The following is a 15,733-nucleotide window of genomic DNA, read 5'->3' as shown; positions in this document are numbered from 1 at the left end:
CCAGCATGACCAAGGGGAGGCGCTCCAGCATGGCCCTGGGGGGGGCTGCCCTGTGCGCTCCAGCATGGCCCTGGGGGAGGGCGCCCTGTGCGCTCCAGCATGGCCCCGGGGCGGCACCCTGTGCGCTCCAGCATGACCAAGGGGAGGCGCTCCAGCATGGCCAGGGGGGTGCCCTGTGCGCTCCAGCATGGCCCGGGGGGGTGCCCTGTGCGCTCTAGCATGGCCGGGGGGGGGCGCTCTGTGCACTCTAGCATGGCCGGGGGGGTGCCCTGTGCACTCCAGCATGGCCGGGGGGGGGCTGTGTGTGATCCAGCTTGGCCAGGGGGCTTACACCTTCTGGGGGCGGATCCAGACCATATATTGTGTGGTGGCTTTCAAAACTGCAACTCATCTGCTAAAAAAAAAAAAAAAATGTTGCCAAAAATGAGTTTTCTAATCACTGAAGGAGAAGCAAAATGCATAAACTAAAATTTTCCATACAGTGCCTTGCGAAAGTATTCGGCCCCCTGGAACTTTTCAACCTTTTCCCATATATCCTGCTTCAAACATAAAAATACCAAATGTAAATTTTTGGTGAAGGATCAACAAGTGGGACACAATTGTGGAGTTGAATGAAATTTGAGTTATTTTAAATTTTTGTGGAAAGTCAAAAACTGAAAAGTGGGGCGTGCAATAATATTCGGCCCCTTTACTTTCAGTGTAGCAAACTCACTCCAGAAGTTCATTGTGGATCCCTCAGTGATCCAATGTTGTCCTAAATGACTAATGATGATGAATATATAATCCACCTGTGTTTAATCAAGTCTCTGTATAAATGCACCTGCTCTGTAATAGTCTCAGGGTTCTGTTTGAAGCACAGAGAGCATCATGAAGACCAAGGAACACAACAGGCAGGTCCGTGATACTGTTGTGGAGAAGTTTAAAGCTGGATTTAGATACAAAATGATTTCCAAAACTTTAAACATCCCAAGGAGCACTGTGCAAGCGATCATATTGAAATGGAAGGAGTATCATACCACTACAAATCTACCAAGACCCGGCCGTCCCTCTAAACTTTCATCTCAAACAAGGAGAAGACTGATCAGAGTTGCAGCCAAGAGGCTCATGATCACTCTGGATGAGCTGCAGAGATCTACAGCTGAGGTGGGACAGTCTGTCCATAGGTCAACGATCAGTCGTACACTGCACAAATCTGGCCTTTATGGAAGAGTGGCAAGAAGAAAGTCATTTCTCAAAGATATCCACAAAAAATGTAATTTAAAGTTTGCAACAAGCCACCTAGGAAATACACCAAACATGTGGAAGAAGGTGCTCTGGTCAGATGAAACCAAAATCGAACCTTTTGGCAACAATGCCAAACGATATGTGGCCTAAAGGCAACACAGCTCATCACCCTGAACACACCATCCCCACTATCAAACATGGTGGTGGCAGCATCATGGTTTGGGCCTGCTTTTCTTCAGCAGGGACAGCGAAGATGGTTAAAATTGATGGGAAGATGGATGGAGCCAAATACAGGACCATTCTTGAAGAAAACCTGTTGGAGTCTGCAAAAGACCGGAGACTGGGACGGAGATTTGTCTTCCAACAAGACAATGATCCCAAACATAAAGCAAAATCTACAGTGGAATGGTTCACAAATAAACGTATCCAGGTGGTAGAATGGCCAAGTCACAGTCCAGACCTGAATCCAATCGAGAATCTGTGGAAAGAGCTGAAAACTGCTGTTCACAAATGATCTCCATCAAACCTCACTGAGCTCGAGCTGTTTGCCAAGGAAGAATGGGCAAGAATTTCAGTCTCTCGATGTACAAAACTGACAGAGACATACCCCAAGTGACTTGCAGATGTAATCGCAGCAAAAGGTGGTGCAACAAAATATTAAGTTAAAGGGGCCGAATAATATTGCTCCCCCACTTTTCAGTTTTTGAATTTCCACAAAAATTTAAAATAACCAATACATTTTGTTCAACTTCACAATTGTGTTCCACTTGTTGTTTCTTCACCAAAAATTTACATTTGGTACCTTTTATGTTTGAAGCATGATATGTGGGAAAAGGTTGAAAAGTTACTAGGGCAGCACGGTGGCTCAGTGGTTAGCGCTGCTTGCCTTGCAGAGCTGGGGTCCTGGGTTCGAATCCTACCAAGGACAACATCTGCAAGGAGTTTGTATGTTCTCCCCGTGTTTGCGTAGGTTTCCTCCGGGCACTCCAGTTTCCTCCCACACTCCAAAAACATACTGATAGGGAATTTAGATTGTGAGCCCCATCAGGGACAGTGATGAAAATGTGTGCAAACTGTGAAGCGCTGCGGAATATGTTAGCGCTATATAAAAATAAAGATTATTATTATTATTACAAGGGGCTGAATTCTTTCGCAAGGCACTGTATATGGAAGGGTTTAAATGTTCTCAGCTGCTATACCTGATAGAGCCCCTGAACATGGCATAGTTCTCGTGACTCCGTACCCTGTGGACGTGCCACCTAGTGGCGCCATCAGCTGGATGTAGTGAGAATTGCAGCTCTGTGATCATTATACTATGTGAATACTTGTCTCTTTTTCAGCTGAATGTACAGTCATGGGCATCCCCAGCATTTCCACCAACTTGTCAGGATTTGGATGCTTCATGGAGGAGCATATTGCCGACCCCACTGCCTACGGTAAGCAGCTGTACATGATAATGTATCCGTCCTTAGCGGGTATTTAAAGAGGTTGTCTACCTTTAGGCTGTGTGCCCACGATGCGATTTTTAAGCGTTTTTGCCGCGATTTTCGGCGCGAAAACGTTTAAAAATCTTGTACATGACGCCCCCCATGCATTCCTATGGCATTCAGCACATGCTGTGCTAATGCTGCGCTTTTTTCCGCGGCGGAATCGCATCGCGGAAAAAATCGCAGCATGCTCATTCTTTTGTGCGGAATCGCAAAGAATTGCCGCGATTCCGCACCCATAGGAATGCATGAGAACCGCTTACTTCCCGCATGTGGCTATGCCCACCATGCGCAAAGTTAAGCGTCTCATGTGCGGATGGTACCCACGGTGTGGAGAAGAGGAGACTGTCCTCCAGGCCCTGGGTACCATACCCCTGTAAAAAAAAGAATAAAAAATAAAAAATCGGGGTATATTTACCTTCCGACGTCCCGCGCTGCGTTCCCGGGCCTCAGCGTTTCCAGTAATGCCTTGCGGCAAGGTCCTGTGATAACGTAGTCTCGCGTGACTCTAGCAGTCTCGCGAGATCGCTATAGTAACGCGAGACCAACGTCATCACAGGTCTTGCAAGGCATCGCTGGGAACGTTGAGGCCGGGAATGCAGCGCGGGACTTCGGAAGGTAAATATACCCCGATTTTTTTTATTTTTTTATCATTTTTAACATTTTATCTTTTGCTATTGAGGCCGCATAGGCAGCCTCAATAGTAAAAAGCTGGTCACACTTGTCAAACACTATGTTTGACGAGTGTGACCAACCTGTCAATCACTTTCCAAGCGATGCTTCAAATCGCTTGGAAAGTGCTTGAGGAAATCGCGCGGAAAAAAACCGCGCGATTTCTGGGAAGGAGTCCGGTTTTCATTGTACGTTTTAAAACGCTACGTGGGCCCATAGCCTTAAGGACTTTTTTTTTTCTTTTTACTTAAATGCGCGGGTGCGAAAGATTCATTTTTGCAATTGGGTTCCATTAAAAATTAGCCTCCTATATTTGCCTCCAGAATGAGTTAGCTAAGAATCTGTCAGTGAGCTCATTCTGTTTTGTCTTTCTCTGAGCTCCTCTCAGCGGATTTATGACCACAGACCACAGCAAAGATGAATGTGCAGCGAAACAAGCCAAGAATAGTTAAAGCCAAACAGTGCAACATTTTCAATGAAGCCCGAATGCAAAAATGATTTTTAGTCCCAAATTTTAAAGGAAAAAAATGTTCCCCTTTAATGCCATGTTCAGACCGTGCGTCATGAGGTCCCTTTTGTTCCTGCAGGAATTTACATCTTAGACCGGCGCTTCCGTTCGGTGGACGACTCCTGCACTCAGCTCACGTCCTTCCTCTACAACTTCTGTCAGCAAACCCGGCGCCAGCGCATCATTCAGAGGAACCGCACGGAGCGCCTCTCCGACCTGCTGGACTGGAAATATCTGGCCAGGGTAAGGGCAATCTGTGCAATAGAAATTTTGGGAGTAATTCATTTTCCAATGTACAGTCTGAGAGAAATTAGAATGGGTGCAATATAATATTTCATGTACAAGTCATGAAAAATAAAGGTTAGTCGCCATTTACGTGCTGTTTAAAAAAACAATCCGTTGACTAGATATATTTTCTTACCTAGCATGGCGCCACCTGGTGTTTAAAGTGTCTAGCAATGTGCACGTCCACCTAACGGGCGGAGTGCCGGTGGTCACACATACTCAGTCCACCTCCCCACTGTCTGTATAGAGATCCTCTTCACTCCAAAGTCGACCAATAGAAATGGCTTTCTAATCTGCTTGTCAGGAAAGGATCTGATCATGTTTTAAATGGTTTGGGTTCAAAACTGGAAGCTCCCCTTTAAACAAAAGTTCTGAATATCCTCTTTGTAAGGAATTGTACGAAAAGCATGGGTTCATTTTAGTTCAAGATTTCTAGTCATTTCTGAAGATGTAAAACTTTACTCGGTGATGTCCTCGCCTCTTTTCTCTTTATTTTAAGTGTACTAATACTTCTTTGTTTAATTGTTGTTTTTTTTTTTTCTTAATAAATGTCAGTATTACATGTACGCTCGGCACATGGCCCTGGCTAAGGCGTTCCCGGACAACTTTACATACGAGCCTCATGAGCCAACAGCAGTAAGTACAAAGCTTAGTGAGTCCAGAGATGTGTGCTTGTGTTTTTTTTTTTTTTTTTTAATATATTTTGTGTGTATATATTTAAGAATTTATTTAATATATATAACACACACACACACACACACACACACACACACATTTTACAAAACCAAATTATAGAATAGAGAATGATAAAACAAATTATAATTTATAAATGTATATATAATTTTAGTATACATATATTGCAGAAAAAATTAATATATTAAAATTATATATACATTTATAAATTATTTGTTTTATAATTTGGTTTTGTAAAATGTGTGTATGTATGAGTAATATATTATACAAATTATAATGTGTTCATCATAAAATGCAGAAATAATTTATAAAATGTATTAATTATGAAATACAGAAATGTATAATATATATATATATATATATATATATATATATATATATATATATATATATATACAATTATTTCTGTATTTTATAATGAATATGTGTGTGTGTGTGTATATATATATATATATATATATATATATATATATATATATATATATATATATATTAGAATTTGTGTAATATATAATTTATCATTTCTCTATTTTATGTTAGAAATAAATGATCAAATAAACATATATTAATTTTTAAATGTATATTCACTACAAAATACAGAAATGTATATATAATTTTTTTTTTTTTTGTACTAACAAGTATTCTTAATGAGTGGTCATCATCTTTAGTGGCCAGACGGGTGACACTGGAAACCAGGTGCCAAGGATGTCGCCTTGCTTTACACCCTTCAGTAAAATTGATTATTACTAATAGCTGTGTGCTGGCATCTAGTGGCCAGAGGGACTGCATCATATAATTCAGGCTCCAAACTTTGTTTAAAGGGAATTTGTCAGCATGTTTTGCAACCTAAGCTGAGCCCAGTATAATGTAGGGGCATAGACGTTGATTTCAGCGTTGTCACTTAACGAGCTGCTTGCTGTAGTTTTGATAAAATCACTATTTTATCAGTAGGAGACTGTCACTTGGTAAACCTGCTGTTATGTAGTTTAACCACACGTCCCCACCACTGATTGGCTGCTTTCTGTGTACACTGTGAATAGGCAGAAAGCTACCAATCAGTGAGGGTGAGCTTATACAGGCCTCAGCATTCAGACAACTGGTAGATATGCAGCAGAGAAAACGGGGATTTTTATCAAAATGGCAGCAGCCCAGTAAGTATTATATCGCTGAAATCTGCGTCTCTGACCCGGTTTCATAAGGAGCAGCAGAAACCTGGTGAACTGTCTCCCTTCAAGGGTTTGACCATATCTGCATTGTGCGCTACGTTGCTCCATTCTGCCATAGAAACAGAAAAACTGAATTCAAATGGGGTATAAATCCATCTCCTGACATTTACTGGTTGCACTGGCTGGACCCTATTGACTATAATGGTGTCTGTGTTTGCATCAAGTGTTAATTTTTTTATTAGTGCCTTTTATGATTGAAGATATGAACCTGCCCTTGCCTGCGCCATGCTATAGAGCAGGGACATTTGATGTGCTAGATATTAACCTCGATCATCTTGTTTGTAGGCTGCAGGTTTCCGCTATCCACGTCCAGCCTCCGTACCACCTTCTCCTTCCCTCTCCCGCCACTCCAGTCCACATCACAGCGAAACAGAAGATGATGAGCGATACGATGAAGAGGAAGAAGCTGAGAAGGATCGTCAGAACATCAAGCAGCCGACTATGTCCAACACAACGCAGGTTCCCGAGTGGCGCAAGCGCTCCAAAAAGGGCTCAGTCGACGCTGGAAACTCCAGTAACGCCAGCAATGCCAGCACCCCCACCAACCCAAGTAGCCCAAGTGACCTCAGCAGCCCAACCAACTCGTTCATCGAGGAGAGAAACTAAGTTCAACTCAAGTTCTGGGTCATTTCCAAGTTGAGTACAGAAGAGGAACACCACTTTTTCCCCGACATCTGTAGACTTGTCTTGGCTCCGCCATGTCGATACAATTGCAGCTTTTCACAAGTCATCCGCTGCTCTCTCTCTGAGAATAACTTCATTAGGTTTTAGGCATCTGATTCTCTCCTTTTGTCTTGGGTTTCCTTGTTGCTTCAGTAGCCACCAAGAAGATACCTCGAGCTCCGCCAAACTGATCGCCTTTTTTTGCTCTCCTTTTTTGGCGCCACTTCCAAACCTATCCAACAAAGGCACCCACAGTCTCCAGATCTGTTTTCCAAATATCTGTATACTCTAAAGTTACTGATTATGGCCTTGCCCAATGTCCGGTTCCCAACATTGGGCAATGTAGTTAGTGTCCACTGTGCCCGATGCCGTTATGTTCCTGCAGGACGTCTTCCAGCAATGTAAACCATAAAGCTGCTAGTGTTGAATATGGTCTCAGGGTATCTGGTTGTGTCTCCAGTGGTAGAATGTAAGCGACTAGAATGTGAATTCTGTGTATTGTGTTACCCGCGTTATAAATGATGGCCATAGCTGACGCGCTTCAGATAAGAAAATGAAGGTCAATCTGTTAGTGTAAGTTATAGCACATCTGGGCATGTTGCATTATGATTGACTAATCCAGGTAACTGTATGCCGTGTTTGTAGTATGACAATACCTATCCAGATGCTAGGGGACCTAATCCCCATTATAGGACTCTCTATGGATCTCTCAGGCAGGCAGGAAGGGTATATTGACACCTTCGCTGACCCATGTGCATGACTGCCCAAGTCGGGAGGAGGTAATCATGGCTGCCTTCAGCAGACACTGGCTCCTGTTCCCACAATCTGAATCCACACCATTTGACATTTAGAGGAGTTTGTTTTTTTTGAGTTCCCGGTGGTATTATTTTTTTATTCTTATTTTTACTCTGCTCCTCTCAGCCTTCTCTTTTTTTTTTTTTTTTTTTTTCTTGTGATCATGACAGATAATGCCCTGACTCATCTTTTATATCTGTGACTGACTGATCATCATGTGATGGGACTGCGGAGACCGAATTCTCATATACAGATATGTAGTATTTAAAATTAAATTTTTAAATCTGATGAAACCTTGTCGTTTGGTGTCCTTTTTTTTTTTTTTTTTTTTTTTTTTTGTGCCCTGTAACGTAATTTATAGTCAGGATTGTGTCTATCACTGCCAAAAAATCGAGTACAAAATTACTTATGTCTTGGGGCTCTTTGGATCACTAAAATCAATGTCAAACACTGGTTATAATTAGTTTGAAAGGTAAGACCCAATTAAAGGAAAACTACCTAAGAAGACTTCCACATTAAGAATGTACAGGTTTCTTATGAGAAAGGAAAAGGATCTCTGCTGCCGAAAAGTGTCTAATAGTGCAATGTCTCGGATAAGGTATAAAAACTTAATCATCAACATTGTACTGTGAAGAGATTTGTGGCTGATACAGAACACTCACGGGTTTGTGCAGATAAAGGCATAATAAGGAAGGTTTCTGCCAGATAAATTAATCGAATTGGTAGAGCAGCTGTTAAAATACCATTACACCTATACCTCTTTCCAAGTTTAATAACTGATTTTGATTATGAACTCCGGATTTGTGTGGATCTGACCTGTTGAGCTATTAATTCCCTAGCTATTGTCAACATACGAGAAACAGCGACATTTAGAATATCCAGTACAACCTTCCAAAAGGGTTCCAGAGTAGGATGAGACCAGAGCATGTGTAATAAGTTTGCTGGATTTACCTTGCATCTGGCACATAAAGGGTGTTCCCTAAGGGACCTTAAACTTGTGTGCGAAGGGTAAGTTGACAATGGGCGTTTTTTTGCTGCCTTTTTTTTCGGCAGAAAAACCTGATTTCTTGGCAGGAACGAAGCTGCGGCAAAATCGTAGGTTTAGGTGCGTTTTTTGGGCTAACTTGTCTTTGTTCATGCTAATGTCTGTGACTTTTCAGCCGCAAAATCACTGCAAATACCTGCGTTTTTGCTGCTTTTTTTTTCAACACCCATTTAAGTCAATGGGTGAAAATCACTGCAAAAACGCTGAAAGAAGTGACATGCTCTGTCCAAAAAAAGCATCAAAGCACAAAATCCTGATGACAAAGTGTGTGCATAAGATTTCTGAAATCTCATAGGCTTTGCTGATACTGTAAAAATCAGCTGCAAAATGGCATAAAAAAGCAGCAAAAAACCCAGTGTGAACATACCCTTTAAAATATTGTTGAAGTAAAAAATGCGATGCTTCCCCACCACCAGGATCATTCCAACCATGTATCTGCTGTAGTTGAGCCACTATAAATCAGACCCATGAGTTTGTAGCTTCCAGGCCCCCATCACTTTTACCTCTTTGCAATGTTTCCAGTCTAATTCTTGGGGATTATCAATTCCCTAAAAAAAGATTTAAAAAAAGCATCTCTGAAATATCCAGATAAAGGAATTATGTAAAACGTATAGCAACTGGGGCAGCCAAAAAATTTGGAATAAATTTGTGCATCCCAGCACTGACAATGGTAGTTTGGACCAAGCTCCCATTTTAATGCTTACATTTTGTGAAACTTGGAGTTAGATTTATTTTATCATAGCCCTTTTTTGTGATATTTAAACTCTGAGGCCACTTGTAAGTTGAAGTAAGCATAGGAAGGTACATTGTCCCAATTATACAATGGGAGTAGAACTGAGTTACTCCAATTAATCACCAGGCCCAAATTTCTCCTGAATCTCTCCATAGTCTCCATTGCCACTGGTAAAGCGGTAAAAGGTTCTGCTAAAAAGTGTGTGTATGTGTGTGTGTGTATATATGTGTATATCATAAAGGGCCACTCTATTCCATCCTTCCTCTATGAAAACTCACTATGCACGGATGACTCCTGATAATTGCAGCAAGAGGTTAAATGGCTATTTCAAAGAGAATGGGAGACTAGGGGTATCCCTGCCTAGTGCCTCTACCAAGGTCAATGGTGGCAGAAAACTGTCCATTTACTCTTATCTTAGCCATGGGTCTCCCATATAACTACCTTATCCATGAAATGAAGACCGAGTCTTTGCCAATTTTTTCAAGCACTGCCCACCAGAATTTCTGTTCCTTGGACTCGAACGCCTTTGTGACATCCACTGAACTTATGACCCTATCTCCCACGTTATCCACTGGGAATTGAAGATTAAGATTTAGTCGGTGGATGTTTATCGCTGTGGATCTAGTAGGCATTAAATTGACTGGTAAGTATGCACCTCCTTGGATATAACCTTGAGTCTAATGGCCAATGCTTTCGCTATAATATTGATGACTGTAGAGAACAGAGATATGGGTCTATAGCACGGGTGCATAACCCCAGCCTTTAAGGGCCACCAACAGGTCATGCTTTCAGGATTTCCTTAGCATTACACAAGGTGTTGGAATCCTCACCTGAGCAATACTAAGCAAATACTGATAACATGACCTGTTGGTGGCCCTTGAGGGCTGGAGTTGTGTGCCCCTGGTCTATAGGAATTGGGAAGAAATGGATCCTTGCACTGTTTATGTCTAGAAATCGGGAAGAGGTGGATCCTTTCCCCTTTTGGGTCTATAGGAATCGGGAAGAGGTGGATCCTTTCCCCTTTTGGGTCTATAGGAATCGGGAAGAGGTGGATCCTTTCCCCTTTTGGGTCTATAGGAATCGGGAAGAGGTGGATCCTTTCCCCTTTTGGGTCTATAGGAATCGGGAAGAGGTGGATCCTTTCCCCTTTTGGGTCTATAGGAATCGGGAAGAGGTGGATCTTTCTCCGTTTGGGTCTATAGGAACCGGGAAGAGGTGGATCTTTCTCCGTTTTGGTCTGTAGGATTCAGAAAGAGGTGGATCCTTTCCCCGTTTGGGTCTGTAGGAATCGGGAAGAGGTGGATCCTTTCCCCATTTGTGTCTATAGGAATCAGGAAGATGTGGATCCTAGCCCTGTTTGTGTCTATTGGAATCTTTAAAAGGTGGATCCTTTCCCCGTTTGGGTCTATAGGAATCGGGAAGATTTGGATCCTTTCTGGTGATGAGCAAGTATAGTCGTTGCTCGGGAGTCCTCCGAGTATTTTGGTGTACTCAGAGACTTAGTTTTCGTCGCCTCAGTTGCATGATTTGCGACTGCTGGACAGCCTGAATACATGAGGGAATTCCCTAACAATCAGGCATTCCTCACATGTATTCAGGCTGTCCTGCAGCAGTAAATCATGCAGCTGCGTCCACAGAAACTAAATCTCCGAGCACGCCAAAATACTCAGAGGTCACCCGAGCATGCGCTGAAAAACCCGAGCAATGAGTATACTCACTCATCATTAATCCTTTCCCCGTTTGGGTCTATAGGAATCTGGAAGATATGGTTTCTTGCCCAGTTTGGGTCTATGGGAATCTGGAAGAGATGGTTTCTTGCCCAGTTTGGGTCTATGGGAATTGGGAAGAGCTGGATCCTTGCCCAGTTTGAGTCTATAGGAATCGGGAAGAGGTGGATCCTTTCCCCGTTTGGGTCTATAGGAATCTGGAAGAGGTAGATCCTTGCCCAGTTTGGGTCTATTGGAATCTGGAAGAGATGGACTCTTGCCCGGTTTGGGTCTATAGGAATTTGGAAGATGTGGATCCTTGCCTGGCTTGGGTCTATAGGAAATGAGAAGAGTTGGATCTTTACACGGCTTGGGTCTGTAGGAATTGGCAAGAAGTGGATTCTTACCCAGTTTTGTAGGCAAAGTGTTATTAATGGTGAAGATAATCATTAGTTTTGTACTTTGCAGCTTGTTTGCAGCCAGGTTAATGCTAGTTGTCTCTACTGCCCCTAGTGGCCGTAAGCATTACTGCAGCCAGGTGTTCATTAGCTGTTTATAGCTCCTGGTATGTGTAGCGTTATCAGCTGTCACCACACCTTTTCCAAGAGTTTCATTTACTGTTCACCACACTGAATAACCTTTCAAGAAGAAGGAACACAACACCGCAGCAGGTAAGAGTGAGAATTTATATAATTGGCATTGTAACCTATGTCATTAATGGTAGAATACTTAATATAATGCAGGACTGATAGCTTTGTAAGTCTGTATGGTCCTGAATCTATTATCTGCAGTGCACAGTGCATTGTCCTTGGTCACTGTGATTACGAGATGGTTGCTGTATCTTGCCATTATTCAGCCCCTATATACGTTTTCTGCCAGTATACATCAGGACTTGAGGACAAATCTTTGTCACATGAACAGGCTCGGTTCACAATACCCAGCCTGGCCGGGGGGGGGAGGGTCTCCATATGCATGCCCACATATATGCCTATGGGGCAGATGGCTCAGGTCAAGAGAGCCGGCCAGCGGTTGAGTCAGGAATTCTGATCTGAGCATGGTCCATGTGTGAAGTTGACCTTAACATGTTCTGGAGGTGGTCTTCCATGACCCACCGAGGGCGCTAAGTTATAAAAGGCAAGGAGATGCAATACTAGACTCTGCTGTTTCTTGGATGGGTTGGGTGGATACGCTTTTTTTTCTAATTAACATTTTGTTGACTATTTCCCCCCCCCCCCCCCCCCCCCAAAAAAAAAATAAAAAATAAAAAACTCCGGCAATCCTGGTCAGCTTCAAAAGAGTACTGACGTGTTCAATAGAAAATAACTTTGCGCATGTTCTGCTTGTGTGGCAGAGGTGGTCGATCTCCTAGGCGACGAACTGTAAAGAAAAGCAAAGTGTTAATATCTCAAGAACGGAAAATTTTAATGAGCTGTAAATTGCAAAACTAATTGTATTTACAATCTGACAACACCCATTTGTGAGTGGGGGGGGAAACCGCTTTAATTTACAGACTAGGTCTGGAATGCTGACTGTAGGACCATGTGCCTGGGACGAGATCTTGAACCAGATGCGAGAAATTACTGTTGTGCAAAGTCTTACACGGGGGCCCTAAGAAACCTGGTTCCGGGAATGAGTTTTGGGGGTCAATGGTGCTATGTTGTACATTGACTTTGTATCCATTGATGAGGGTTATCTACATAGAGAATATTCTGTACTCCATATAGTTCCCAGATGTATATAATTTTGTATATATTCCATACATATTTTAATGCATATAATACATGTATACTCCAGAGCAGCAGCTTTCTACAAAGCCTTTGACCCCAGGCATAAGTCATGAAAGGTACCTGGAGTCGATGATGTAACAGGTAAGGGCTTGTTGTGCAATGTTTGTACACTAGATACATTCACATTGCACGATGTCATCATCCTTATGATGTCATAAATGTTCTGCTCAGGCTAAAGTCTTGATTCTGTACCTTTTTAAGAGGGGGTCGGTTTTGTAGCATTTACTTTTTTATTATTATTATAAATTCTCACTAAACCTACATATAAATGATAAAAGTAAACCAGAAATACCATTTCCCCTTTGTCCTTCCCAAAGCGATCACAGTTTTTTAAATCATTAAGAGAGCACAAGAGTTAATCCCCAGCAGATCTTTAGTGAAGGGAGGTGGAGCCTAATGATCCTTTTGTTCTCCTGTAGACAAAAGGGGGAAGCTCCTGCTGCAGACAGTTTACACAGGAAAGAGAAGAGGAAGAGGGGGGAGGAAATCATTGATCTCTAAGGGTCCCGTTTCACATAGCGATGCACCAGCGATGCCGACAACTATACGACCTGTAGGGATCGCTGGTGCATCGCTACGTGGTCGCTAGTACGCTGCCAAACAGGCAGCTCTCTTAAACGACGCACCAGCGATCCCGACAACGATACGACCTGGTAAGGATCGCTGGTGCGTTGTCGCACATCAGCTATTCTGAACGATTCCAGCCTGCGTCCTGAGTTCTGCGTCGCCGACGAGGTCGATCGTCGGCGTCAAACAGCGATGCATGCTGGCCAGCGGGACACAGACTATGAAAAAAAAATGGCCCAGGACACTTGCGCACGATCAGCGATATCCAGCGGCGGGGCCGGTCGCTGCTATGTGTCACATGAAGCGAGATCACTGGCGAGATCGCTGTTGCGTCACAAAATCGCTGACGCATCAGCGATCTCGCTATGTGAGACGGGGCCTTAAGACTCTAATGAAGGTTTCTGAAACAAAATAGATTTGAAAGGTAGAGAGGGAATGAAAGGAGGAAATACTTTTTCCTTTTGAAATTTAACATCACTCAATGCCTAAAAATTTAGACATGACAGCAACTAAGATAAAATGCCCCCTTTACTCGATTTTTTTTTCTTTTCTCTTTGCACGGAGGTGGCTGAGATAGAAGGTACTGTTTGGGATGATGAAAGTGCAGATTTCCAATAGCTATCATTGCGCCGGCCTGTGACCTGGAGAGGACTCGGGTCATGAGTGATTTCCCATGATCGGTGGGGGTGCCCCGTGTTTGAATCATTTTCACAGAGAATCCCTTCAATCTGGTAATTTATATTTTGTCTTATGGTATTCGAGGCTTTGATTTAAAGGGGTATTCCCATCTCCAAGATCCTATTCCAATTTTTGTAGTTAGTGTGGTAATAATATAATATTAGCAAATCTCTCCAATTAGAGATGTATAGTTTTTCTGATTCGCTATTTCTTTCCTCATGTGCAGGCATTGCAGGACCTTAGTTATCCCTTTTTACATACACTGATAGTGAAAGATACTTCCTAGTGGTCCTAACCATGGATGCCTAACATCATCCAATGCCTGCACATGAGGAAAGAGACATAGTGAATCAGAAGATATTTGCTAACAATATTATTACACCTACTACATATTGGGATAGGATCTTGGAGATGGGAATACACATTTAAATCACAGCCTCGATCTTCCACTTTTTCACATTTCCTCACCATTGCGTCTAATGACCTTGTAGATCCTTAATAAGTATTAACTTAATAATTAACAATGTTTCCTAGCTGTTTACATCAGCTATTGGCTGTGTCTGCGACGTCCATTTTCCTACAGTTACATACATACATTATCAATGAGACACCAATTTGTTAACTTTCTGAAGTGGGAAGCTATGAATGGAGATAAGAACCGATAAAGTTCAGCTTTACGTTCCTATTTAAGCTGCTTTTTTCCTCTTTTCTTATTAATGTTCGCGTTGAGGATTACTCATCAGTCATTGATGTTTGTATAGATTCGCTCATGTGAAAAATGGTATGTAGTCAGACAGGTAACTGTGCAAACTTTCCTGAATGTCTGCGCTACAGAAGGATATTTGCCATCATCCTCTGACGTTAATTTGCCTCTCAGTAAATGCAACTTGTGGTTTCTCAGAACCTTCACTTAAAGAGGTTGCTCACTTTCAGTACAAAAAGTGTGTTCCCAGTGTAATTATATAAACATTAGATGGAGGCCCAATGCTATGGCATTGGGAGGGCGGTAATGTCACGATGGGGGCAGGCTTTGCAGCGTTGAGAATCTATCCACTCTCTCTTTCCCCATGTGCTGACTTCTCCCATCTATGCTCTCTTCTTTGACCTGTCTACCCCATGTGCTATCCCCCTTGTCTGCTGTCTATCTCCTTCCTGTGCTGTGTTCTCCCCTCTTGTGCTGTCCCGTTTGAGCTGTCCTCCCCCTGTACTCTGTCTCTCTCACCCCTGTGTCTGACCGTGTACAGAACATACCACAGCTCCTGGGCAGGGGAGGAAGCGAAAGACAATACTTACATTACAGCAGGAGATCGCAGAGGATACATTTTGTGAGGTAAAATATTGTTTAAAAACAGTCAGTGAAATATTTTACCTCACAAAATGAATCCTCTGTGATCCCTGCTGAAATGTCAGTATTGTCTTTTGCTTCCTCCCCTGTCCAGGAGATGTGGTTCGTGAGAAAATCCTTTAATGTGATCGGCTTCCTCTGCCTGTAGACACGTCGCGCATCTGCTGCTAGGATCAGCCGAATGATTCACTGCGCCTGGGCGGAATTCACGCAGGCGCAGTGCGACGGTGTTCCGCTGGTGGTACCGCGCAAGAGGCTGAGTGTGTGTGTGGTGCGTACGGCATATAGAGTGTGTGTGGTGCGACAGTGTTCTGGTGGT

At 42.8% G+C, this 15,733-nt stretch overlaps 2 protein-coding genes across 4 annotated transcripts in view; both read left to right on the top strand.

Moving 5' to 3' along the window:
- The window catches only part of GYS1 (glycogen synthase 1), a 48,552-nt gene extending 40,706 nt beyond the window's left edge, over positions 1 to 7,846 (top strand). Inside the window, exons 13-16 of the mRNA XM_073570924.1 lie at positions 2,565 to 2,660; positions 3,971 to 4,134; positions 4,732 to 4,812; positions 6,381 to 7,846. Coding sequence (XP_073427025.1) covers positions 2,565 to 2,660; positions 3,971 to 4,134; positions 4,732 to 4,812; positions 6,381 to 6,701 — 662 coding nt within the window. The 3' untranslated portion in view covers positions 6,702 to 7,846. The remainder of the gene's footprint in view (positions 1 to 2,564; positions 2,661 to 3,970; positions 4,135 to 4,731; positions 4,813 to 6,380) is intronic.
- A 3,710-nt stretch (positions 7,847 to 11,556) lies between these two features.
- The window catches only part of LOC141085508 (circularly permutated Ras protein 1-like), a 209,060-nt gene continuing 204,883 nt past the window's right edge, over positions 11,557 to 15,733 (top strand). For 2 of the 3 annotated variants that reach the window (XM_073570922.1, XM_073570920.1), the window contains exon 1: positions 11,558 to 11,708. The gene's annotated coding sequence lies outside the window, so the exon portion shown is untranslated. Of the gene's footprint in view, positions 11,709 to 15,733 lie in introns of all 3 variants that reach the window. The other variant, XM_073570921.1, reaches the window with a different exon arrangement.

Source organism: Dendrobates tinctorius, unplaced genomic scaffold, assembly GCF_039654945.1.
Source record: "Dendrobates tinctorius isolate UK_male_01 unplaced genomic scaffold, ASM3965494v1 ptg000028l, whole genome shotgun sequence".
NCBI classification, from domain to species: Eukaryota; Metazoa; Chordata; class Amphibia; order Anura; family Dendrobatidae; genus Dendrobates; species Dendrobates tinctorius.
This window is presented reverse-complemented; position numbering and strand designations above follow the sequence as displayed.